Source organism: Symphalangus syndactylus, chromosome 1 (assembly GCF_028878055.3).
Source record: "Symphalangus syndactylus isolate Jambi chromosome 1, NHGRI_mSymSyn1-v2.1_pri, whole genome shotgun sequence".
Lineage (NCBI taxonomy): Eukaryota > Metazoa > Chordata > Mammalia > Primates > Hylobatidae > Symphalangus > Symphalangus syndactylus.
Window position 1 is genome coordinate 156991782 of NC_072423.2, and position 25356 is coordinate 157017137.

Genomic DNA, 25356 nt, shown 5'->3' on the forward strand with positions numbered 1-25356 from the left:
CAAGCCATATATTACTTAATAGTAGCCAGGTGAAGTTAATATTTTTGATGGGAGTAATTGGCTGCATTAACATTTTGGTGGCAATATTAGAAATGAGGAAATAAACTGAACATGAAATTTGAATGTTCTTTCTTATTTCAATCTTTCCATCTTCCGCAAATTCTAGAGCCTGACTTCTCTGTCTGAAATAGGACGAGGAGAAGTAGAGGTGAGAGAGAGGACAGCCTCCTGGGCCAGTCCATAGGAGACTCCTTTTCAACCCTCAGTGGTCTAAGGACATCTCTGAGGTTGGAGTCACTTTCTGGATTCTCAGCGAAACCTGCTTGGAAACTACCCTTCTTTTAAGAGAATTCCATGCTATGGCTATGTTTATTAAAGCCAGATTAATTTTTAGAAGAGGAACACATGTTTGGTTTGATACTGGGGTCGGCAAATTTAATATGAATGCTGATATTTGGCAAAGCATATATCAGTGCTAAACGACCTTAATTTTTAAAGGCAGTCTCCTTAAATTAACTCTAATCTCTGGGTTTTAAGGCCATGCTGTAAGTCATGTTGCTATAGACAGGAAAATATTTTGAAAGACCTTAGGCATATGAAATGCCTTTCTGAATCCACATTTCTTAAAAGTTCTAAAATGCACACTAGGTCATTTAGGGCTTATAATCTCAAGAAATGGAAAATGCCTCCTCAGGTTAGTATAGGTCATGGAAATTTATTGTCATAATGTATGAGGAAGAAAATAAGGAGGAAAAGAAGGAAGAAGGAAGGAAGGAAAGAAGGAAGGAATAAAGGAGGGAAGAAGGGAAAGAAGGAAGAAATGAAAGAAGGAAGGAGGAAAGGAAGGAATGGGAAGGAAGGAGGAAAGGAAGGAGGGAGGGAAGGAGGAAAGGAACAAAGGAGGGCGGGAGGGAGACAGGGAAGGAAGGGAAGGGAAGGGGGAAGGACGGAAGGAAGGAAGGAAGGAAGGAAGGAAGGAAGGAAGGAAGGAAGGAAGGAAAGGAAAGGAAGGAAGAAAGGAAGGAAAAAATGAAGGGAGGGAGAGGGGAAGGAAGGAAGGGTCAAAAAATGGTTTCAGGCACTGGAGTCAGATTTTATGGGCTGAGAAAGTTAGAAGTTGAAAATTCAGGACCCTTCACTCTGCAGGAATCTAGGAATATACCTTCTTATAATTCAGCTTCCTGTGTCTGCCTTGCTCACATGGTGTTTACAGCAATGGCCAACCACCCACTTTCTCTAAGTACCCTTTGCTCCCACTCTACTGCCTGGGTTACTTTCTCTCTAGATCTCTTCTGGCCAACATCCAAAGTACTCAAGAGTTGACCTAGTCAGCTTGTTGCCATCTATTCATGTAGAATTTCTTATCAGTTTACCTAATCTATATAGTCACCAGCTCAGATGCCAACTCCTGGTTTTTATGGCATGTCTCCATGATGAAGTTGAAGCCTCTGTGTGTCTCTGGCTAGGTTCTCATGGCACTAACTATGCCAAATCCATAATAGCATTACGGTTTAAGGTCGTCTTCACCATAATCAAGAAATTACTCTTGAGTGTGTGGATATATTCTTATTTAAAATATTGTAAAAAAAATTTCATAATTAGGGCAATTAGGGAAGAATACTTAAGCGAATTTTTTTCAGCAAAGAGCTCTAAGGATATTCTTAATTTGAGGAATTGTCTAATACCCAGTTCAGCATTATATGCAACGCATGGTAAAACCATGACCTTGAAAAGCAGGCAACATGTGAAACCTTATAACGTGCAAATAAAAACAAAACAACCACAAGAAAAACTTTAAGGAACATTTTAGAAGTAAATGAGGAAACAATCTTTTCAAAGAGAGCCAGCAGCAATATAAATGCTATTTATTGCTCTTACAATTAAGCCCAATAAGTGAAAGAATGAAACACTAAGATTTTTGACTTTAAATCTATACTTGGATTAGTCATACTGTTTTTCAAAATCCTTTCCAGGGATTGGATTAGACTCATTTTATGCAATGAAAATATCAGGCATTTCATGACATTTGAAAAGTAGCTTTGATATTGAACTTAGGTTATAAAGTTGCAAAAACTTCAAAGGCCTATTTGCTGGTATCACTAACTGGATGAGGTGAATTCACTATTGGTCTTGTCTTGCTGAGATCAGATTCCATGGGTGGTTTGCCTTTAGGCTACCAATAGCATTGGAACAATATTTATTTAACATGGCTATAGTTAGTTATTTAAATATTCCAGGATCTAAGTCTGCTCAAATATATTTATTTTAAAATAACCATAGTATAAAAAATAAGACAGCCGGGCCAGAGAAATACAGATGTCTGATTTTCTGAAGGTTTTAGAAACTTCACAAATGGAAAAGACAGTTGGGGCAGGAATAAGGAAAAGTCTGTTGATTCGAAACCCTAAAAATATGACAGTGTTATGAAGGTCCAGATTCAATCTGAAATCTTGGGGAAGAAGCTAGAACTTAACGCCTTGAGACCTTTTTGTCTAATGTTTCTAAAAAGCTAGTCACTCTCAGGTGAGCCCATAAATTACTTCCTAGAAGTTAACTTTAAAACTCTATTAATTGGTCATCTACTCTTACTCTAAATAACTCATTTGATAATCATTTGGTTAAGCTCTAAGGGTAAAGCAAAAATCCAAAAACAACTTTTGTCCTTAAGAATCCCATATCCTCTTACCATCCGGTCCAGCAGTCCTCCTACAGGGCATCTACCCAAAGGAAGAGAAGTCACTCTGTGGAAAAGACACATGCACATGCACGTTTATAGCAGTACGATTTGCAATAGCAAAGATATGAAACCCACACAGTGCCCATCAACCAATGAGTGGATAAAGAAAGTGTGGTATAGGGAGGCCGAGGCTGGCGGATCATGAGGTCAGAAGATCGAGACCATCCTGGCTAACACCGTGAAACCCCGTCTCTACTAAAAATACAAAAAATTAGCCAGGTGTGGTGGCGGGCACCTGTAGTCCCAGTTACTCGGGCGGCTGAGGCAGGAGAATGGCATGAACCCAGGAGGCGGAGCTTGCAGTGAGCCAAGATTCCACCACTGCACTCCAGCCTGGGTGACAGAGCGAGACTCTGTCTCAAAAAAAAAAAAAAAAAAAAAAAAGGAATGAAATAATGTATTGTGCAGTGACTTAGATGGAGCTGGAGGCCATTATTCTAAGTGAAGTAACTCAGGAATGGAAAACCAAATATCGTTATATTCTCACTTTTAAGTGGGAGGTAATCTATAAGGATGCAAAGGCATGAGAATGATACAGTGGACTCTGGGGACTCAAGGGGATGATAGGAAGACGGGTGAGGGATAAAAGACTACATATTGGATGCAGTGCACACTGCTTGGATGACAGGTGCACTAAAATCTCAGAAATCACCACTAAATTACTCATCCATGTAACCGAAAACACTTGTATTCCAAAAACTATTGAAATAATTTTCTAAAAGGCAAAAAGAAAAGAATCCCATGTTCTTGATTTTGTCTTGGACTGGTTTTTTTTAGAGAGCATTGTTGAAATTGGATGGTATGAAACACGTTTAAAAGGTCTTAGTATCCTAGTTTTCCCCAAAAACTTTATATGCATTTTTTACCCAAACCAAAGTTGTCTTGTTATTTAGGCTTCTAAGGTATGAGAACTAAAACCAGTTTTTCTCTCGTGTTTCCAGTAAGCATAGGTTTTTAATGATAGACTGCACACTTTGCTTTAGTTGTGTGTATGAGGAACAGTTATGAGGTCGATTAAATCAGTTTATTCCAATGACGTCTAATCATAATTTTATAAATCTGATTAAATGTGCTTGAACTAAAGTTGGTTATAAGAAGCGCATACCCACACTGAGTATGATAGGGGAAACTTGTCTGTTAAGAAGCAAAACAAAACAATTGCATCCAGAATCTAGGGGCTGATTAGAATATCACAGAAGATTTATAAGTTTCTGAAATTTTTGAGAGAGAAGGGCAAAGGGCTTTATTTATGGTAATCTCACTTCCCTTGTCTGAATATCTTAAAGCAATGGTTATTCTTCTATCCTGTCACTTGCTGAATGAGTCTATTATAAATCAGAATTACTCAGGGCAAAATTAAAAGCTGATATTTCTTAAGTAAAATGCAAAGTATTTTGTGTTGTTGCTGAAACACTCACAAGTCAGGGAAATTTGTCTTGTGCACAGGACTATATATTGTTTATGCTTTCAACTGATCTGATTTGGGAAGCATAATTTAAGGTTTTTAGTACAAAAATGTGTCAACCATATCAACATAGTCAATGGTATTAACCATGTCAAATACTTTGAAATCATCTCCAGTAAATGTTCTCCTGAATTTGTGAAAATTGAAGAAAATTATTCCTTTATAGTTGTTTTCTTTAAGGTAATAGAAAGGAGCCTATATTTCCTTAAAAATAAAAAAGAAGGAATATAAGGTAAACTGGCAAGTCGAACAACGTCTGTCATGCCAGCTAAACGCTTATGTTTTTGAAAACATATTTAATTTTACAAAACTTGACCTGGCAATTTATTCACTTATAATTCTTAAAAATATTGATTTATAAAATTTATATTAGCAAAACACTTTTTTTTGCTACATTTTTCCGGGTTGACCAAAATTTTAAAACATTCAAGGAGTTTGTTATTCATCTGATACCTGTATGCTACTGTGTTTGGAGCTCTTGTTGATTCAATTCTTGAAACTCTGCTTGGAGTTACTCATTTTAGTCATTTGTAGAATAAATCAAATTTTCCCATACTGTTTCTAGTGTTCAGAGAAAGTGACAAGCCAGAAACACAACCTGATGTGACAGCCACAGATGGAAATTCTGGGTTGGTTAGGGTGAGCCTGGGCTTCCTTGCTCCTCTGTAACTTGCAAATAAATACAAATAACAGTGATACCGTCCTTTTCTGTCTCAGTGTTGTTGTGAGTGAGGATCCGCTTACAGTAAAATTACGTACACAATTACATACGCAATGTGAAAAGAGCTCTTTAAACAGGTGCACGTCCTGGGAGCAGCCGCGCTCTACAGTATCTGCCTATGATGGTGGGGCACTGGGGAGTGCTGGCAGGTACAGGCAACAGCCCAGGAGAGCTCTACCTAAGATATTTTTGTTAGAAAGAAGCGGCACTATTCACAATAGCAAAGAGTTGGAACCAACCCAAATGTCCAACAACGATAGACTGGATGAAGAAAATGTGGCACGTATACACCATGGAATACTATGCAGCCATAAAAAATGATGAGTTCGTGTCCTTTGTAGGGACATGGATGAAACCGGAAAACATCATTCTCAGTAAACTATCGCAAGGACAAAAAACCAAACACCGCATGTTCTCACTCATAGGTGGGAATTGAACAATGAGAACTCATGGACACAGGAAGGGGAACATCACGCTCCGGGGACTGTTGTGGGGTGGAGGGAGGGGGGAGGGACAGCATTAGGAGATACACCTAATGCTAAATGACGAGTTAATGGGTGCAGGAAATCAGCATGGCACATGGATACATATGTAACAAACCTGCACATTGTGCACATGTACCCTAAAACCCTAAAGTATAATAAAAAAAAAAAAAAAAAAAGAAAGAAGCAAGTGTTTTCTTTGAAAATGTCAGCACAGAGGTACTCAGGCTGTTTCGTGTTGCCTCCTGACTGTAACTCCACTTTGTCTCAAGTCTTAGGGGAGGTGTACGTACTCATTGCAGCTGCCTTTGAGTGTTAGGGCCGTCCCTGGGCAGAAATGAGAGCCCAGCAGAAAGCCGTTTCCGAGGCCCTCCTTCCCCTTCTCCCCAGTGCCCCTGGCTCACGCTTTGTCTTCTGTGATGTTCGACTCACATTTTTGCTCCAGTTCTTAACTTCAGCTTCGTGTGTTCTACCATCCTCCATATTTCTCAGTTTTATCTTATTCCCTTAATCTATAAGGTTTAATGTCATGAAATGAAAATGTCCCTATAGGCTATATTTTTGCTCTCTTTTCACTTTTTCCTCTCTAAGTATGATATTGTGGGAAGAAATAACAAATTAAGAATATAACGGAAGCTTCCTAGTCTTCCTAAATAATCCCTTGTTAAACTATTATGCATTGATTTTTATAACCTTTTGCATTTATGTGTGGTAGATATATATTAAAATTTATATATACATATAAATTACATATGTATATATATTTATATGTGTTTGTGTGTTTATAATGTGTATGTGTTTGTGTACATATATATTTGTACCTCAAGACAGAAGATTTTTTCATTGGGACTTAGTTTAACTATTTCCAGCTTTTCTTGTAAACAAATAAAGTCCTCTCAGCTTTCAGTTTTTCAGCCTAACTGTAAAATGATGTCTGTGCCTATCAGGCCACTACTCCTAAGTCCCTTTGATCTCTTGGTTGGCTTTTTCCCTGACCGTTAGTAATATATAGAAAACCTGGAAACTATGGAAAATGGTTAAAAAAGGACAAAAAACCATGGGCGATTTCATCAGCCAGAAACCACATCAAATCTTTTTCTTCATTCCAACTATTTTTCTTCTACCTGTTAAGAGAAAACTTTCGACACATGAAATTTAGCAGAGTTTATTTGAGTAAATAGATGTATCAATCAAGCAGCATTCAAATCCAGGAAAGGTGCAGAGAGCTGCACCCAGCAATGTGGGCAGCAGCACTGATAGAAAAAGGAAGGGACATGGGGAGGCAGCTGGAGGAGCCACCTCCGGGCACCTGCCCGACTAAGGCGTGGTCTGCCTAGTCGGGGGCCTGTGATGGGCTGAAGCAAGGCTGCTGTGATTAGCTGAGACTCAGTTACTTGTTACAGAACATCCTCTTGAGTTGCGTTGCAGTTTGTTATGTACTGAGTGAGGTCGCAGTTCACTGTGTAGGAATTCAAAGTACAAAGGCAACTCGAAGCCAAATTTATTTATTTACTTATTTTTATTTTACTTTAAGTTCTGGGAATCATGTGCAGAACGTGCAGGTTTGTTACATAGGTATACATGTGCCATGGTGGTTTGCTGCACCCACCAACCCGTCATCTAGGTTTTAAATCCTGCGTGGTTTAAGTATTTGTCCTAATGCTCTCCCTCCCCTTGTCGCTTACCTGCCGACAGGCCCTGGTGTGTGTTGTTCCCCTCCCTGTGTCCATGTGTTCTCATTTTTCAACTCCCACTTATAAATGAGAACATGCGGTGTTTGGTTTTCTTTTCCCGTGTTAACCGTCATTCTCAGTGAGCCAAATTTATTTTAACACACTACTTTTCTTGAGATCTGAAGTCCACAACAGCAATACAATTGATACTAAAGCTTGTCTCTTTCTGACAATCTGTAATGCATGAACAACGAAAATGCCTTATCTATAGCATCAATTGGTGTCTTACCAATAAAATATTACTTTTGTGTTGAACATAGATTATCAATAATTTTATCATATTGTTTATTCAATCAGTGGTATATTAATAGGAAATTTACATCTAAATCAAAGAGAATGTTTTCACTGTGAAACCGTGTGGTCACAGGAAATTTAAAAATTGAAGTTTGCTACAGATAAGTGTTATAGATTATTCATAAAGAACTTTCAAAATAAAATATCTTAAGATATGATTTTTTGGTAGAAATTGTAGCCTAGAAGTAATAGTTGAAAGAGAACAAGGAATGAAATAAATTTGTTGAGTTTCTTTTAAATGAATTTTCGGAAGTATCAAGTTGCTGTAGTATTGTTCTCGTGGACTTGAGTAAAAGTGATATTTTATTTAAGGGCAATTTTATCATAATTTGCCTGTCATATACTGGTAATGTCAATGACTTAAACTTATGAGGAAAATTTTAGATTTTTAATGAAGTGTGTATAAAGAGATTAATGTTTTTTAAAAATATTCTTTTAAGGGTGTGCAAGTGAAATTTTGCACCAAAACTAAGCATTTGACTCTGAAGTAAGGTAGAGGTTGAGGATGCATAGAACGGGAGAAAACCTAGTGAGTCAGGTGAGGTTGAGTGTAGACACCTTTGTGGGAGTGTGTGTGACAGGCAGTGCAGGAAGACACGGTTTTCAGGCTTCTGATGTCAGTGACTAGAAACTACGTACAGGCATGTGAATCAGTAGACTGGGGTAGGTGTTTGGGGGTTGTAAAATGTTCTGTTTTTATTTGAATTTAATATCCTCTCACAAGAGTCACAGTTCTGTTATCAGATTTTTGCCACATTATTTTATTGGACCAAGATAAAGGACATTCTTTGTGACAGCCTTATTGACCACAGCAAATCAGGGCCCACCATTCCATGGGGGCTGTTGGCACTGTTTTTGTAGGAACGCTGGGGTGCATGGAGACGCAACTGACAAAGACTGGACCTTTTCTACCACTCCTTAGGGAAAATGGTCTGGCATCCTCTTAGTTTATATTATTTGGGACTTCTCCTCTCAAATTACATCATAGAGTATTCAAACTCAATTTTTTTTGTATGTTCTCTACCTATCATTTTTTAAAAATGTTAAATAAAATGATAGTTTGCACAAATTTCTGGAAATCTCCACTCTTCAACTCTCATCCTTCAGTTAACAAAGGACAGGATATACTTTAATATTAATATTTATTTCAGTCCTCACTTTTCTTTTTACTCTTAATTTCCGCTCATACACGTTTATTTCCTCTCTTTCTTTTTGTTGTGGCAATATATTTTCTTGGCAGGCTATTTTTCAAAGCATACACACATATAATTATATTTTATATATATATATATGTACACACACACATAGACACACATAGTGTCTAATTTGTCAGACAGTATACTAAAAAAATTGTAAAAAGACAGTGTTTACAACAAATGAGGCTATAGCATATGCAAAAAAAAAAGAAAAAGAGATGTGAGCAAATAATCAAACTAGCCTAAGATAATTACAAACCGAACCAAATACCATTTTCATGAAGAAACAGGTCATCATGAAGAATTTGGAAATTGATACTGTAGATGGTATCAGCTCAAAAAATTGTCTGATTCTGTTACGTGAACCAAATTGGAATTTTTGGCTGGGTGCAGTGGCTCGTACCTGTAATCCCAGCACTTTGGGAGGCTGAGCGTGAGGATCAGTTGATCCAAGCCTTCAGGACCAGCCTGGGCCATATAACGAGACCTTGTCTATATAAAACAACAAGGAAACAACAAACAAAAAAAAGAAAGAACAAAGTTGAGCCATTCTTGGCAGAAATAAAGTTTGTAAAAGATAGTTCAGGTTATTAGAAACAATTCTAGAACCATGTTTTTTGGTGAAATTAAATGCATTTTATTTGAAATATGCAGTCAGTTTCAAGCTGAGTTATAAATTTATGAAGCTAAAGCTTTTAAGGACTTTTCAGAAACAGTTTTGCTAGGAATTCAAAGAGTATTTTGGCTGGAGAGAAGTATTATTTTTATCATTGGGTTAAACATTTGAATCTTCATATAAATTTAGAATAATTGCTTCAACCTAAAAAAATATTTGAGGGAAATAAACCTAAGGATTGCTTTTAAATTAGCAATTTTTCTTCACATTTTAAACTTCATTGTTGTGATAATATCAAAAAGACCTACATTTTTCAGTGTATTTTTACAAAGCACTTGTAAATTACTGAGAAAAGACTAATCAAGATTTTTGCAACATTTTGGTTATGCGTGACTCAATTATAATAAACTTGTATAGAATTTGAATATAGGCTGGGTGCAGTGGCTGATGCCTGTAATCCCAGGACTTTGGGAGGCCACGGTGGGTGGATCACTTGAGGTCAGGAGTTCTAGACCAGCCTGGCCCATGTGGTGAAACCCCATTTCTACTAAAAATACAAAAATTAGCTGGGCGTGGTGGCGGACATCTGTATCCCCATAGTCCCAGCTACTTGGGAGGCTGAGGCAGGAGAATCGCTTGAACCCAGGAGGTAGAAGTTGCAGTGAGCCGAGATCATGCCACTGCCCTCCAGCCTGGCAGCCTGGGAAAGAGAGAGCGAGACTTTCTCACACACACAAAAAAAGAATTTAAAATATAACACTATGATTCTGAAAAAAGTTATAGTCTCTCCAGTTAATTCTTCCCAGCTCAATAAATTAATCAATTTGATCAATTTTCTTGGTGGTTGATTGTAATGAATGATAGCTACCAAAGCCTCATAATTAGGGAAATGGTTCTGGTTTCTAATTTTGTGTAATTTATTTTAAACCATCTTGTACTTTTCAAAGAATATATACCCACGTACAACTCAGACTTTGCGTATATTTTCAGTATATTTACAAAGTCCTTGAAGTCCACCCTGGTAAGAGTGTACTATTACTACTACTGTTGCTGTCACTGTTACGATTGTTACTACTCTTTCTTAAGTAACTGCTATATTCTAGGCCCTTTTCTAAGGATATGAATAGATGGTCTCCTTTAAGACTTGTTGAACGTTTTTCTGAACAATATTAGTGCAGTATGCCTGTGTATTTCTGTGTGTTTCTACATTCATTGATATATAGATATATTATATATGCATGTTTCATAGGTTTGAAGAAATGAGGGCATCTGATTTTCTGAAAATTAGTGTCCCAGCTGGTTTGCAATTACAGAATTACTATTCCAACTTCCTCCAAGGATATTGAGGAAAATTATATGTAAGATTGTTATTTGCATATGCTCATTACCCTCATGAAAATTTTCATCAACTCCAATGAGCGGTATACTTTTGTGGAAGTGATTTACCCCCTTTACAGTTCAGTCTGACTGCAGACTTCCCGGGACATCTGTAATGAGGCAATTGAATGCATTTTACATATGGGATCATTCCCATATGTCTATGTGGGTGGTAGAGAAACACTGAGATAATAAGTAATGGCATCGACTTTGCCGAACAAGCTCAGTTTCATATAGCAAGATCTTACCATTCAAAGCAAGCACGGTCTGATCTTTTCCAAAAAAGAAAAATGATGATGTGATGTGTGTTTCTCTTCCAGCGGTCCCTTGCCCCAGCATTGAAGCTCAGCTCTCAGAACATGTCATCTGGAGGCTGGTTTCAGGATCCTTGAATGAGTACGGAGCTCAAGTATTGCTGAGCTGCAGTCCTGGTTACTACTTAGAGGGCCGGAGGCTTGTGCAGTGCCAGGCCAATGGTACGTGGAACATAGGAGATGAGAGGCCAAGCTGTCGAGGTAAGTGATGAGGGAGACACCCATGAAAGACACGGCATCCTAGATTATTTTAGATGACTTCTGTCAACGGTGAGCTTCTCTAGTGGAGCTATCATCTACCATAGTCCTATAGATCAAAAGAACAAATGGTCTGTGTTTTCGTTACAGTGTGAATATGTATTGTCATGTGACATACTTAAACCACATTGCTGCTGGATTAGGCATTTGATGTTGTCTTTTCCTTGTAAATAATTGTATTTTTCCAACGGTATTTCAAATCAGCTCAAAGACAAATACAAACCTACGTGTGAAAAGATAACTCTTACGCTGTAGACAGCCTATTCAAGAGTTCTAATTAGGATCTTGGGAAATAGTATTAATGTTGAAGGTATTGTGTTCTCAAATAATGACTGTCTTCACAAGGGAGATGATTATTCTCTTAGGTACAAGATAAGCAGTTAAAGCTTTCAGGGTGTTTCACATTAAATATGGATAAATAGAAAAATACAGCAATGCTAGTATTGTTCAGAGCCCTCTGATTCAGATGTATCTGGTATACAATCTTTACTTGATTGTTCACAGAAAATTATTATGCATAAAAACAAGTAGTTAGAATAGTGTACAATTTATACAATACACAGCTTAGTAAGAATACATCAGAATAAAAAATGAAAAAGACAAAAGCATGAATGTTTAACTGTTTTTGATAATAATTTTAATTCAACTTTTGATAGAACAAACATTAATGAAACACATACCACAAGCTCTTCCCCAGGAACACAAAGATAAATCAGGAAGGACTGCTGGCCTCCAGGAGCTCAAAGCTTTCATAATCGTAATGAACATGGTCCCTGTTTCTCCCAGATAGCCCTGCCTGAAGCCTGTTTTCCAGGTGTTTATTAATGATTGCTTGTCACTCTGAACAGTGTCCTGGTTTGGATGGTTAATGACCTGGTCACTGAGTTTGCAGAGCCATTCCTCTTTATCACACCTTTGCCGCTTAGGAAATGCCCCCCTTCCCAACCTTCTTGCCAGTCATGCACAGATTTTGTCACCTGGAGATTCCAGCATTAGCACCGGTAAGGAGAGAATAGAAGGAGTCAGGAACACTAACCTTTTGCCTATTTTAGACTCTTCCCGCCAACATCATTTTGTCAATTTCAAACCAGAAATAGGATCTTAAAAACAGACACTGATTAACTTTTTCCAGGTGGGGTTTTACACAGGCCTTCTGAGGCTGCAACAACCCAGTACAGCCTTTTCTTGTCTCCCTAATTTCCCAGGGATGCCCAGCTACGGTGTCCCTGTCTGCCCAGAGCAGGGCCATGCCAAATGGTATTTGCTGCGTGGCAATCTTCCATGCTCACAGCTCAGCGTTCCCGAAGAATTTTCACATACAATGGATAGCCTTCTATTTAAGGGAATGTTAACAAATACCTCATTCCTGAACTAAACTCATTAGTAGCAAGCCGTTAACCTCATCTTGGGAAAGAAAGCAAAGTTAGAGCTCTGCTGTCCTTGAACAGTGTTTCTGCTTCCAGCGTCTGAAATTCTGGAAAGTCTGTTTTCCTGCCTGTGGTTTTATCTACCGTATTCTGGTGTTTCTGACACGGAGTGCAGTCCAGTCACAATCCCCACACATCATTCATCATCACATGTCTTGTTGTCTCGGGCCACACATTTGTTTTCTGAATTGTCAGCTGCTTGCTGACTTGCGAGCTGGGCACGAGCTGTTCTATCACACTTTGCTACCTGTCTCTTGAATGTCATCGTGGACACGTGGCATTTTCCAGAGTCACTGGATTCCAGCTGAAATCATTGTTGATTTAAAAAAAAAGATTTTATTAATGTTTGTAGCTCAGGTTGTGACACTTTGGCCGGGGGAGTTCCTTTCACGCAGCTTTTTCATTTGGTCCCTCTAACATCTCTGAAATAGTCCTTGTTTTCTCATAAAAACAGGATGTTCTATGGTTATCTGAAAATTTTCTTACCCAAACACATTGTTCTCTAAAAAGCCCTGGTATCTTCTGGTAGAAAATGGTGTCAGAGAACCAAATCCACTCCAGGGAATGCACTGTGCTGTGCATATGGTCGGTGAGCTGGCGAAAGTTGACATGGAGTATGTTGTTACTTTTGTGACCAAACTGAAATTTTCTGCTTCTCTTTTTTTTTCCCCAAAAGGCCTGATATTGATATTGTCAATTTATTCTTATATCTACTATGTATATTTAAAAAATTAAAAAAGTTTTTTTAATTGTGCTAATACAGGGCTTGTCAATATTTTTTTCTCTTTTTGGAGCATAGGTGTGCCATCTTAGATGTCATAGTGCGTGACTTTTTCTTTAAATTGGGATGCTGGCTAAAATTTACAAGCCTTAATGGCCTCTTTCTCCTCTTTTTCTCTCTTTTTCTCTCACCTCCAGTGAGGTCCAGTGAGGTCCAATGAGGTCCGATGAGGTCTAGTGAGGTCCAGTGAAGTCCAGTGAGGTCCAGTGAGTCCATTGAGGTCCAGTGAGGTCCAGTGAAGTCCAGTGAGGTCCATTGAGGTCCAGTGAGGTCCAGTGAAGTCCAGTGAGGTCCAGTGAGTCCACTGAGGTCTGGTGAGGTCCAGTGAGGTCCAATCAAGCCCAGTGGGCTCCAGTGAGGTCCAGTGAGGCCCAGTGGGATCCAGTGAGGTCCAATGTGGTTCAGATCAGCTTCCCAAACCTGGCTTCTCAGCAGAGTTCATGTCCTTGTGGCGTGTGGCTGAGGGCCTTATGTTATTGCTGCTGATGATGGGGAAATACTAAGCTCCTGGCCCTGTGTCCCCCACCCCACCAGGCCCTCTCCCGAGTCCAATCTCTCTGACTTCAGGAAGGACTTAGTCCCTAATAGGGGCTCTCCTCACCAGGCTGTTCCCATCCAGATCATCTCATTTTTTATTAACTCAAAGTCAGCTGACTCCTAACGTATTCAGAGTTCTGCCCTCACTCAATGGGAGAGGATTTGAGGAGATGTCTCGACTCAGGGGTGGGACACATAGGGACCACCTTCGAATTCTGCCTACCACTAGACCCCAAAGACCTTTTAATAACTATATCATACATTAAAAACTATTCTTATTTTAAAATATTCATTTGTTAATTTATTTACACTAAAATGGATACAATTTTACGTGTGTATTAATTTAAAGTAACATGTCAATTACATACTCACATAACAGATTTTTATGAACAATAAGGATTCATTGTCAAACAAAGCAAAAATTAAAGTGAAGAATGTCATCATTTTAAAATTTTTCAAAGCCCCTTAATGTGTGGCTTAATACAGGTGGCTGGATTCTCAGCACCTTCTGCACTAACTTTGTCAAAGCTTGTTGTTTTGGTGGAGATAAGTAAAATAAAATGTATTGATGGTTGGTAGTGTAGTCATTGGAAAGGTAGATGCTTGTTCACCACTAAAAGAATATCAGAGATGTCCAGGAGTTCTTGGATCCCATTTTTAGAAGAGCTATTTCAGAATAACACCACAAAATACACGGTTTCAGGGCCCGTGTATCTAAGGCACAGGCAGGCAGTACACAAAGCAGTGGAGGGAACAGTACGAACAACAGTTGTCTTGTGTTTCCCTCCAGCATGGGTTTTCATGAGTACTAGTGTCATTATCTATGTATTGTTCACAACCAGCTTTAGTGCAATATTCAATATTATTGATTTTATTTACTTGGGACAAATATTGAGTTCCTCAATATGATAACCATCTACTCTCTTGAAAGTCGCTTAATAATATCAGAGAAAACACAGGCAATGTAGTGCTGAGAATTACACCACCTTTAAAACTTTATTCCCCCAAAAGAAAGTGAAAAACACAATTTTTAAAAACTTAAAATGTAGGCTAGGCGTAGTGGCTCATGGGTATAATCCCAACAATTTGGGAGGCCAAGGTGAGTGGATCACCTGAGGTCAGGAGTTTGAGACCAGCCTGGTCAATGTGGCAAAACCCTGTCTCTACTAGAAAATACAAAAAATTAGCCCAGTGTGGTGGCGTGCGCCTGTAATCCCAGCTACTTGGGAGGCTGAGGCGGGAGAATCGCTTGAACCCGGGAGGTGGCGGTTGCAGTGAGCTGAGGTCACGCCACTGCAATGTAGCCTGGGCGACAGAGCAATACTCTGTCCCCATCACCCCCTCCAAAAAAACCTTAAAATGTAAACATTATTTTCTGGGATCTACAAGAAAAAAAATCAATAAACACGTTACTTCATTTTTGCTGTAACACATTTTAATTTCATGCTATGCTTAAATTACATTTATCTCTCACATTTCCTACTTTGGCAACACACACACACACACACACACACAACACACCATGAATGCTGGTAATAGTATAATTTACTATTAAATAAGTGTGTGATAAACCCCAGGAAATTAAAACATAATTTAAAATTTTAATTAAAAGTAACGAACATGACACATTTTTGTAAGGCGAATTTTCCACACTGGTAGCTTCTTCACGGAAGAATCACAGTGTCACTCTCTACGTTCTATTGGATCAGGACCAACAGAATCTTCAAGTGTAGCATCACCCAAGTCATTGGTGCGCAGGCATTTTCCTTTTTTTTGACTCCCCAGGGTTCATCTTAGAGTGGCCCTGCTCTTAAGACCTCCCAGAACTTAATCGTTTTCAGTTACTTATTTACTTAGGAGCTGGAAATGTTAGAATTTCCCTTTCTGTTTGTCTAGTTAGCTCCAGATGAAGAGGGGAGCCTTGATCATCTACTAATCACATTCATAACAACTGTGAAATCAGCTGAGAAATTCACCACTTTTTGAAGGGTTTGTGCTATTCTAACTCCTATTTTATTGTGTCTATTTTAATATGTCCCTAGAGAAAAACCCGGGTCTCTATGAGCGAATGGACAGGAGACCATAGTCTTACCCTTAAACAGTGAGCTCTGCAGTCCTCTCCTACAAGAAACAGTAGAAAATTAAAATTTAATCTCTAGAGATGCCTACACACCTTCCTAGCACAAAGTCTTTATACAAGTAGAAGGCTCTTATTCTTTTCTTATTACATTCATTTATTGTTTGACTTAATGTACGTATTTAAAAAGAAAAACATTTATCACAGAAATCCATGAATCACAAAAAATTATTTTTGTATTTTTAATTTTATACACACACAGTGACTCAGTGAACTACACTGGAATTTTGTAATAATGTAGATATTCAAAGAACATGGCCTAAATTCTGGGCTGTCTGTCTCTGGGCTGGTCTTTGAAGATCTCCTGTTCGTTTCTAGAGGCAGGCCTGGATTGATCATTAAACTTATGGGAGCCTGTGTTTATCAGCAGATGTATTTCATCTGTATCCAAGGAAACCACAGAGTAGTCATTGTCATTTCATTCCATTGCTGGAGTGGACTTCGGACATCACTCAGGACTACCTACAGTTGAATTTTCTTGATAATATTCTCACAAGTAAATGCCCAGCTAACATCAAATAACTGTAGTGACAGCTCATTGCCCCAGAGACAGCTGATTTCATGTTTGAATATTTTCACTTTGAGCGAGTCTTCCTATGTGACTTATATCCAGTGATTGATGGCGGCTCTATCTCTCTAGGCGTAATAAAACAATTCCTGACTCTGATCTATACAAAGTGCCTTCGTGTATTTGCAAACAACCATTGTGAGTCCACTGAGCCTTTTATTCATGGTAAAGAGCCCCTCCCTGCTCACACATTCCCTTGCCAGGGGTTTATTCTTCATGGAGATCTGCGTATTCATTTGGCTTTTTTTTTTCAGCTAGAATGTATTTGAAAAGGCCTACTCTTGAGTTTATGTTTATTTATCACACTCACAAGTAATATTCATATTTCTGATAGGAGTGCTGTCCTTACAGGGACATCTACTAATCACATTCATTTTGATGTCAAAATACAACTTTTTTATAGTTGATATATTTCAACATGAATATAATCATAGAATTGAAGGAAAGACAAAAAAGAGACTTTCCTGTGGAACAGAGGCTAGTTAGTGGCTTGGAATCCCCAGGGACGGTGAGAAAACACGCTGTGGATGTGGGATTGCAGGCGCATTCCGGATGCTGTGGGATTGCAGGTGCATTCCGGATGCTGTGGGATTGCAGGTGCATTCCGGATGCTGTGGGATTGCAGGCGCATTCCGGATGCTGTGGGATTGCGGGTGCATTCCGGATGCTGTGGGATTGCGGGTGCATTCCGGATGCTGTGGGATTGCAGGCGCATTCCAGATGCTGTGGGATTGCGGGTGCATTCCGGATGCTGTGGGATTGCAGGCGCGTTCCGGATGCTGTGGGATTGTAGGCGCGTTCCGGATGCTGTGGGATTGCGGGTGCATTCCAGATGCTGTGGGATTGCAGGCGCATTCCGGATGCTGTGGGATTGCAGGCACGTTCCGGATGCTGTGGGATTGCAGGCGCATTCCGGATGCTGTGGGATTGCGGGTGCATTCCGGATGCTGTGGGATTGCGGGTGCATTCCGGATGCTGTGGGATTGCGGGTGCATTCCAGATGCTGTGGGATTGCGGGTGCATTCTGGATGCTGTGGGATTGCAGGTGCATCCTGGATGCTGTCAGCGAAGTGTCTTTTGTGTGCAAAGACTTGATCCCAGAGTTCAGAGGAAGCACTGCAGACTGTGAGCATGGACACGCTTTTAATGAAATAAAAAAAAAGGCAAACTTAAGAAATTCATTTTTAGAAACTTGAGAGGAAAAAGAACATAAAAATAAGGCTTTCCCTTCGGTGTACGACAAAGCCTATTTTTAGTAGTGAGGGGCGTCCCGCTTTCAATCAGGCAAGATTTCCGAGTTATTGCTGCTATCTTTATTAATGCATTGAGTTTACTACCACACAAGGAAACTCTGGGTCTGAGATTCTATTATTCAGCTACTGAAAAGCTAAAATTTTCTCCATTACTTCTTGTTTACAATTGAGTAAATCTTGTTAGGGGACAAACTTAAAAGAGTTTTGTCACCAGAATATTTTTAACAGAGGCTTCAAGAATAGAAACAGCTGTACGAGCAGAGGGAGGTGTTCTTGCTGCTCTACGATTGAAGGCGAAGGTGCGCTGAAACCTCCAAGAAGAATTCGACTCAGACCTCATTGTTATTTAACGTTTTTCTGACAAGCACGGAAGTTTCAAGACAAGATCCAATTATCTTAAATTGCTACAAATGGATCTTTAAATATCATAGTTCAAGGAGAAGTTCACATTGTTTGGGAAAAGGCTTAATGAAAAGTTCACAACAAATTGTAAAAATCTAAATCCTTCTCAAATTCATTGACATTTGGTAGAGCAAACATATTAGCATATTACTAAATGCATATGATATGATGCTGTAATAGTTTAGCAATCCCCAAAACCAGTAAACCATGGAGGCTGTCTCAATGACAGTAGTGTGCTGGTCATGATGGACTCTGGAGTTGGACGTCCCAATTTCTGGTAGAGCCCCCCATAGAAAACACTGAGTCTGGCTGTGTCTGTCTGAACATTTGAAATAGAGCCTGGGTTGTGCTATCATAACATGGAGTAAAGACAGCTTAATTAAAGGTCTGGGGCTTCTGGGAAGGCCAAGGTGGGAGCATTTGCTTGAGCCCAGGAGTTCCAGGCAAGCCTGGACAACACAGTGAGATCCCCATCACTACAAAAATTAAATTAAAAAAATAAATAGCTGAGCGTGGTGGTGCCCATGCCCTAAGCTACTTGGGAGGCTGAGCAGAAGGATCTCTTGAACCCGGGAGGTCAGGGCTGCTGCTGGGAGCTACAGTTGCGCCACGGCACCCTAGCCTGAGCAACGGAGCAAGACTCTGTCTCCGTAAACAACAACAAAAGGGCTGGGCTTAGTGGTGCATGCATCATTTTATTTTTCTACTTGAATTATCTCTAAAGATTTTTCTACTTTTGATTCAGTTGACTAAATAGGTCCTGATATATACTTTCATTGTTAGTTAACCCTGATTAAGCCTGCTTATGTGCAAGGGATGGCTTCTGTTTGAATCCAATGCACAGACCTGTGCAGTAGGAGCTATTATCAACCCACAACAGGGCCCAGAGACTTAGAAAATTGGCCAGAGCTGCCTGGCTCGTGTCTGGCAGAACCAGGCCTGACCCTAGGTAGCTTGCAGCCAGAATCTGTGTTCTTCCTCACTGTGCTTTACTGCCTCTCATGGTTTACTGTAATAAGGAAGGACTCAATGTTTGCCACTGCAGGCTGCAGCAGAGCACCCTACACATCAGTGGTCACCTACCGCTCTTAACACTTGCTTTGAATAGCTTTTCTAACACTTTCATTCTTACCTGTTTAGAACATATTTCAGCCTCTGATGATAGGTTGGGCTGGATAACCTTGTGAGTTCCTCCCTCCCCTGAGAGGCTATGATCTTCTGTGCTCAACTGTTTCTGAATCTGAAGAGCAGAGATTTCAGTGGTGTAGTAAGAATATACAATGAGAGTGATCATTAACTTATTTCCCAAACTGGAGTACTTTCATGGGTGAAAATGGACACGATCAATAACTGTGCTGGGACAGCAGGTGTAAACATGGGGCATAGGGTCACCCCGTTGACATCCACTGAAGGTCTAGTTTGCATGCACGTTTTAATTTGTGGAAGGCCTCCAAATGCCCTGTGTAGTCAGCATTCTTACAGAGCTCATGATCCCAACAAATTATACAAGTAACTAAAAGAGCAAATAAACTGAGCACTGCTATTGCAGTCTGAAGTCCTAGATGTTAATACCACAGTACTTTGTCCCAGCTGATTGGCTTTGGTAAAGAAAAGTGGTGTTCCTTATTTCCTGATAGGTTCATGAGGCTTCTAGTAATTACTACTATGTAATTCTTGGGATTGATATGGAAAGAAAGGGAGAGAGATAGACAGTTTATTTGATCGAAACGCTTCTGCATTTATAGTTGTTATACTGTGTATTTTTTCAAGAACGGCTCAGCTATACCTGTCAGGATGAAAATAAAAATAACGTGAATGGGTCGAGGCACAGTGGCTCACGCCTGTAATCCCAGCACTTTGAGAGGCCAGGGTGGGCGGATCACTTGACGTCAGGAGTTTGAGATCAGTCTGGCCAACATGGCAAAACACTGTCTCTACTAAAAATACAAAAATTAGCAGGGCATGGTGGCAGGCGCCTATAATCGTAGCTGCTCAGGAGGCTAAGGCAAGAGAATCGCTTGAACCCGGGAGGCAGAGGTAGCAGTGAGCCAGGATAGTGCCACTGCACTCCAACCTGGTCGACAGAGTAAGACTCCATCTCAACAACAACAACAAAAGTTAATGGGTAATTGGAGGAATATAGAATGTTTTGGAATCCACTTTAAGCTTTAGGTTTTTGTTTCAGGAGCATAAAGATGGAAAATGAAGCTTCTTAAGTGACTGGTCTATCCAGCCCTAAGCAGACATCTCTCAACCACGTTCTTAGTGAAAATTAAGACTAAAAATAGTTTTGTTTTGTTTTGTTTGTTTTTTTTAAGCACAGGAGTAATCTGCATAACTGAATTGATGTTCACTTTATTTTTTTTCCTTCTAGTTATCTCGTGTGGAAGCCTTTCCTTTCCCCCAAATGGCAACAAGATTGGAACGCTGACAGTTTATGGGGCCACAGCTATATTTACGTGCAACACCGGCTACACGCTTGTGGGATCTCATGTCAGAGAGTGCTTGGCAAATGGGCTCTGGAGCGGCACCGAAACTCGATGTCTGGGTAAATTTATCTATGTTCTGGCGCTTACTTAATTCAAATAAACCTTAGAAATAGATTACAGCTGTGTAACACACATGACTTCTTGCTATAATGCCTTAAATCCTACCTGGGGTGGAAATGCTGCACTTCCCAGTGTGATTTTTTCTTTGGGTGTCTACAGGTATTTGTTTTTAATCCAAGCAATAAATGAAAGTCATATATTGCCTTAAGTGCCATAAAGGGAATCTTGCCAGAGTGCTGAGAATATACCTGCACTCAAATGCCATCATGGTTTTAGGACACACAAAAATGAATTTCAAAAATATCGTTCATTTTATGTTTTTAAAAATTTAAAAATTATGTCAATGAATTGAAGTTATATTCATCCAAATTGACATAAATACAGTGAATTATTTAAAATGCTATATGTCTACAATAATTTGGTCTTCTTTTTTCAACAAGTTAAAATATTCTGCATAATTTAAAAAAATAGATTGAAAAATATTTCCATTGGAAAATGCTTTGAATAATTATATGACAAATCTTGAATAAGCAGTGTAAAGAACAACTATTATTAAACAGTGATCTTAGTAGGTCTGCTGGTCATTTGTAAAATACCTTACTGGCTTTCGTTCTTCTGAACCTTCTCCACATTCTTCCTTTTTTTTTTTCATCACTCAAAGCCATAGAAACTGAAGCTTTAAGCTTCTGAATCTGCGTGGACTAGGATCACTTCAGGAACTAAGCCAGGCCCAGTAAACTTCAAATAGCAAAACCTGTTCTTCTTTTCATTTGGGAGAATTTGAAGAAACAGGATGAAAGGAAGATAGTAACCCTAGAGAAAAAACAACCACCAAAAGGAGGTTCTCACAGTTGTCTGTGAAACACTATCTACTTATTTTAAATCACTGCAGGACTCACATGAATGCTGCTTGGTTTCTCACACTCTTTCTCGCTCTCTCTAGTGTATTATTGAATGTATTTAGTGCATTATATATTATTGAACACAATTAATTATATATATGAGTATGTGCATATGTGTCTGTCGTTGGGTGTCCTCATTACAGTTCTCAGTAGACGATGACATTTCCTTGGACTATATATGCTTCTTCATGTAGAGAGTCACAAGTCCTTCTGAGAGCTTCCATGCATTCCTAAATATCCTTCTGAAATTGGCTATGGAGCAGCACTCTCCTTTAGGCAGCTTTGGTGTGGACGAGCTCTTCTGCCTGGAGCTTGGTCCTCTGAAGGAGCCCAGTTCCACTGGGAGGGAGCTAGGTGGTCCAAGACACCTATGTCTGACAGTATGTACCGCATCTCTGTTAGTAATTGTAAACATGAAAATTAATAGCAACTTACACTTGATTGCTGCTCTACTGCTTACAAATATCCCTAATCTCATCCTTCTGGTCATTACCAATACAGGATGCAGGAAAGGACTTCATTGGTGCTTTGGGAGTTTAAGTGATACATTCAGTTTACATAACTGTTAAATGATGGGTCAGCTTGGGGATTATTGATCCCTGATAAGCCTTTATCTATCTTGTGTTATTCTTGTGTCTGAAAGTTAGGGCTTTGGAGTAGAAAGGATGAGATAAATGTTGAATAGTTGGCTGCATGGAGATGCCCCCAAACGTGCCTCAGTGCTATGCAATACATCTTACAAGCTTTTGAAAGATGATTCGCTCAGAAATGGGTCCATTTGCTCAGAGGAAAATAAGGAAGAAGAAAAATGCCCAGGTTATAATATACAAAACATTTGTGTTGTAGATATTGGATACAGCATATAAGGAATAATAAAATTGAAAGAGACATAGAGTATTTAAAGGGAAAAAAATAGAAAAAGATTAGAAATGACACATACATGTGTACCTACTAATGGATAAACCGTGGGTAATTCATTTAGCACAAACATTTTGAAAGTTAATAAATATAGTTTTTGCAGCTACCACTGTAACTGGAAGGGTTGAGATTCATAATGTGTGAAGCATGGTAATGAAGCATATCCCTTTACCAAAGACATCTTTTGCTGGGGGGTGACAGCATGTGGAACTCGGCAAGAACATATGTCCACAAGAAACCACAAAGTTGCACGTGAAACTCAAAGGAAAATAGGGATGAGTGAGTAAAAAGGTAGGAGAACAGAGATGATATTGCTTGAGTGGATTGTATGACTCTAAGATAGATGAAGGGAACAGAGGCTGCAACCCTAAATCTACACAAATATTTAGTAGAGTAGCAAATGGATACGTCCATAATCCAAGTATCAACTAGGTGCCATGTTTGGAGACAGTGGTTATAAATGATGATATTTATTGATGACTTAAAATGCACATGGCATTTGTGAGATTTATCTGATTAGAACGTACAGTAAGTGCTTATTCCTTCGACCTGCAGTTAAGAAAGAAAGAAAGCATAGAGAAGTGAAGAATTTGCCCAACATCATAAAGCCAAGAATACTATCATGCTAATTCAGACCAATAAGGAGGAGTGTGTTGTGTTAACTAGAAGTGAAATGAGCTCTGGAACCTGGATTTGTCCCATCTGGAGGCACACGCAAGGGGCAGGTGCAAGGGTCTTTGTGCCTTAGTTCTGCCTGGCTAATTGTGTCCTTCATCCTGTACTGCCAGGATGCTGACACGCTCTCGCCTATCAGTCTTGCTATTGCTTTTCTTCCATCTCTTAACTTGTTATTTGAATTAACCCTTTCCCTGTTTCCATGGTTACGGCTCTTTTGAAAATCACTCTGGGTTTCCACCAAGTTAAATATCGTTGAGTAACCTTCAGGCTCATCTGGACCATGCCGGGGTAAAGAAGACAGTTGTAGTGGGGAAATGTCTGATACTAAAGAGGCAGTTGGTAAGGATATGTATATATATATATAATTTCACAAGACTCCATGTGAGTTTGGGTCCTTTTTTTTTGTTTAATATTGTTACGAGAGGGTATTCATAAGTACTATTCAGAAATGGTGTTTCTGAATCAAAAATATATATACATGTTCTGAAAACTGTGTCTATATAATCATGGCTTCAACTCTAAAAAAGATGACCCCTTGACAAAACAAAACAACCCCCAAAACTATGAGTTTAAAAAGCAAATCATCCAATCAGGGAAAAATGGGAAATTACCCAAATAAACAGAGACAGCTATACCGGATTTTCTACAAGAAATTCAATTTTCAAGCTAAGCAACTGTCCCAGGACATGTTGAAGAGAATGAAATGCGTTTGTAAAGAGAGTGTCTTGAGGGACAAATTCACCACCAACTGGAAATGATGTGAAGGGTTAGGAACCCCAGGAAAGCTGCCTCAATTATGCTTGAAACAAGAACCAAATTCGTTCTTGAAGCTGGTATGAAAATGGATGCTTATTCAGTTCTGTTTTTTTTTTTCTCATTAAGAAGCTTTTAAAAACATTTTAATTTTTATGGATACATATTAGGTGTTTATATTTGTGGGGCACATGAGATTTTTGATACACACATACGGTGTGTAATAAGCACATCCTGAATAAGCTTTATTATGGAATACAGAAGTTAGGAGTTTTTTATTTTTATTTTTATTTTTTTTGAGACAGGGTCTCACTGTGTTACCCAGGCTGGGGAGGAGTGGTGCAACAACAGCTCACGGCTACCTCGACCTCCTGGACTCAAGCGCTCCTCCCACCTCAGCCTCCCAAGTAGCTTGGACCACAGTGCACATCACCATGCCCAGCTAACTATTTACAATTTGTTTTGTAGGTACAGGGTCTTCCTAAATTGCCCAGGCTGGTTTCAAACTCCCAGGCTCAAGCAATCCTCCCGCCTTGGTCTCCCAAAGTGCTGGGATTATAGGCGGGACATTTTTAATATCAGAAACTGGCACCCCCCGAAGATAAGGAGCTTATAAAAGAGAACTTCAGAGTTCTCAATGAAGTTGTGTCTCCTGTCCAGGAGCATTTCATCTGAATCAGCTGAGGGGACTAAAACTCACACTGCTGAGTTGCTGGCAGTGTTCTTGGTGAGACGTCATGGAAAGGAAAGACCCTAGAGTGAAACTCATACCCAGTGTGATTGTCTTGGTGAGAAGTTACGGAAAGGAAGGACCCCAGAGTGAAACTCATGTCCAGTGTGATTGTCTTGGTGAGAAGTTACGGAAAGGAAGGACCCCAGAGTGAAACTCATGTCCAGTGTGATTGTCTTGGTGAGACGTTATAGAAAGGAAGGACCCCAGAGTGAAAGTCATGTCCAGTGTGATTGTCTTGGTGAGAAGTTACGGAAAGGAAGGACCCCAGAGTGAAACTCATGTCCAGTGTGATTGTCTTGGTGAGAAGTTACGGAAAGGAAGGACCCCAGAGTGAAACTCATGTCCAGTGTGATTGTTCTCACAACAGGAAAAGCAGGAAAAGCAGCTAGCTGTCAAAACCCATAAACTGACTTGATGATGTATAGAGCAGATACCCAAGCATATTCTTCATAAGTAACTTTGGAAATGTATTTTCACATAGAAGTAATACAGTTGCCAAGACACTATGTGAGTTTGGGTCCTTTT

At 39.4% G+C, this 25356-nt stretch overlaps 1 protein-coding gene across 2 annotated transcripts in view; it reads left to right on the forward strand.

The window, feature by feature from the left end:
• The window catches only part of CSMD1 (CUB and Sushi multiple domains 1), a 2032824-nt gene that overhangs the window by 1930610 nt on the left and 76858 nt on the right, over positions 1-25356 (forward strand). For both annotated transcript variants that reach the window (XM_055289255.2, XM_055289263.2), the window contains exons 51-52: positions 10942-11136; positions 20673-20846. In XM_055289255.2, coding sequence (XP_055145230.2) covers positions 10942-11136; positions 20673-20846 — 369 coding nt within the window. The remainder of the gene's footprint in view (positions 1-10941; positions 11137-20672; positions 20847-25356) is intronic.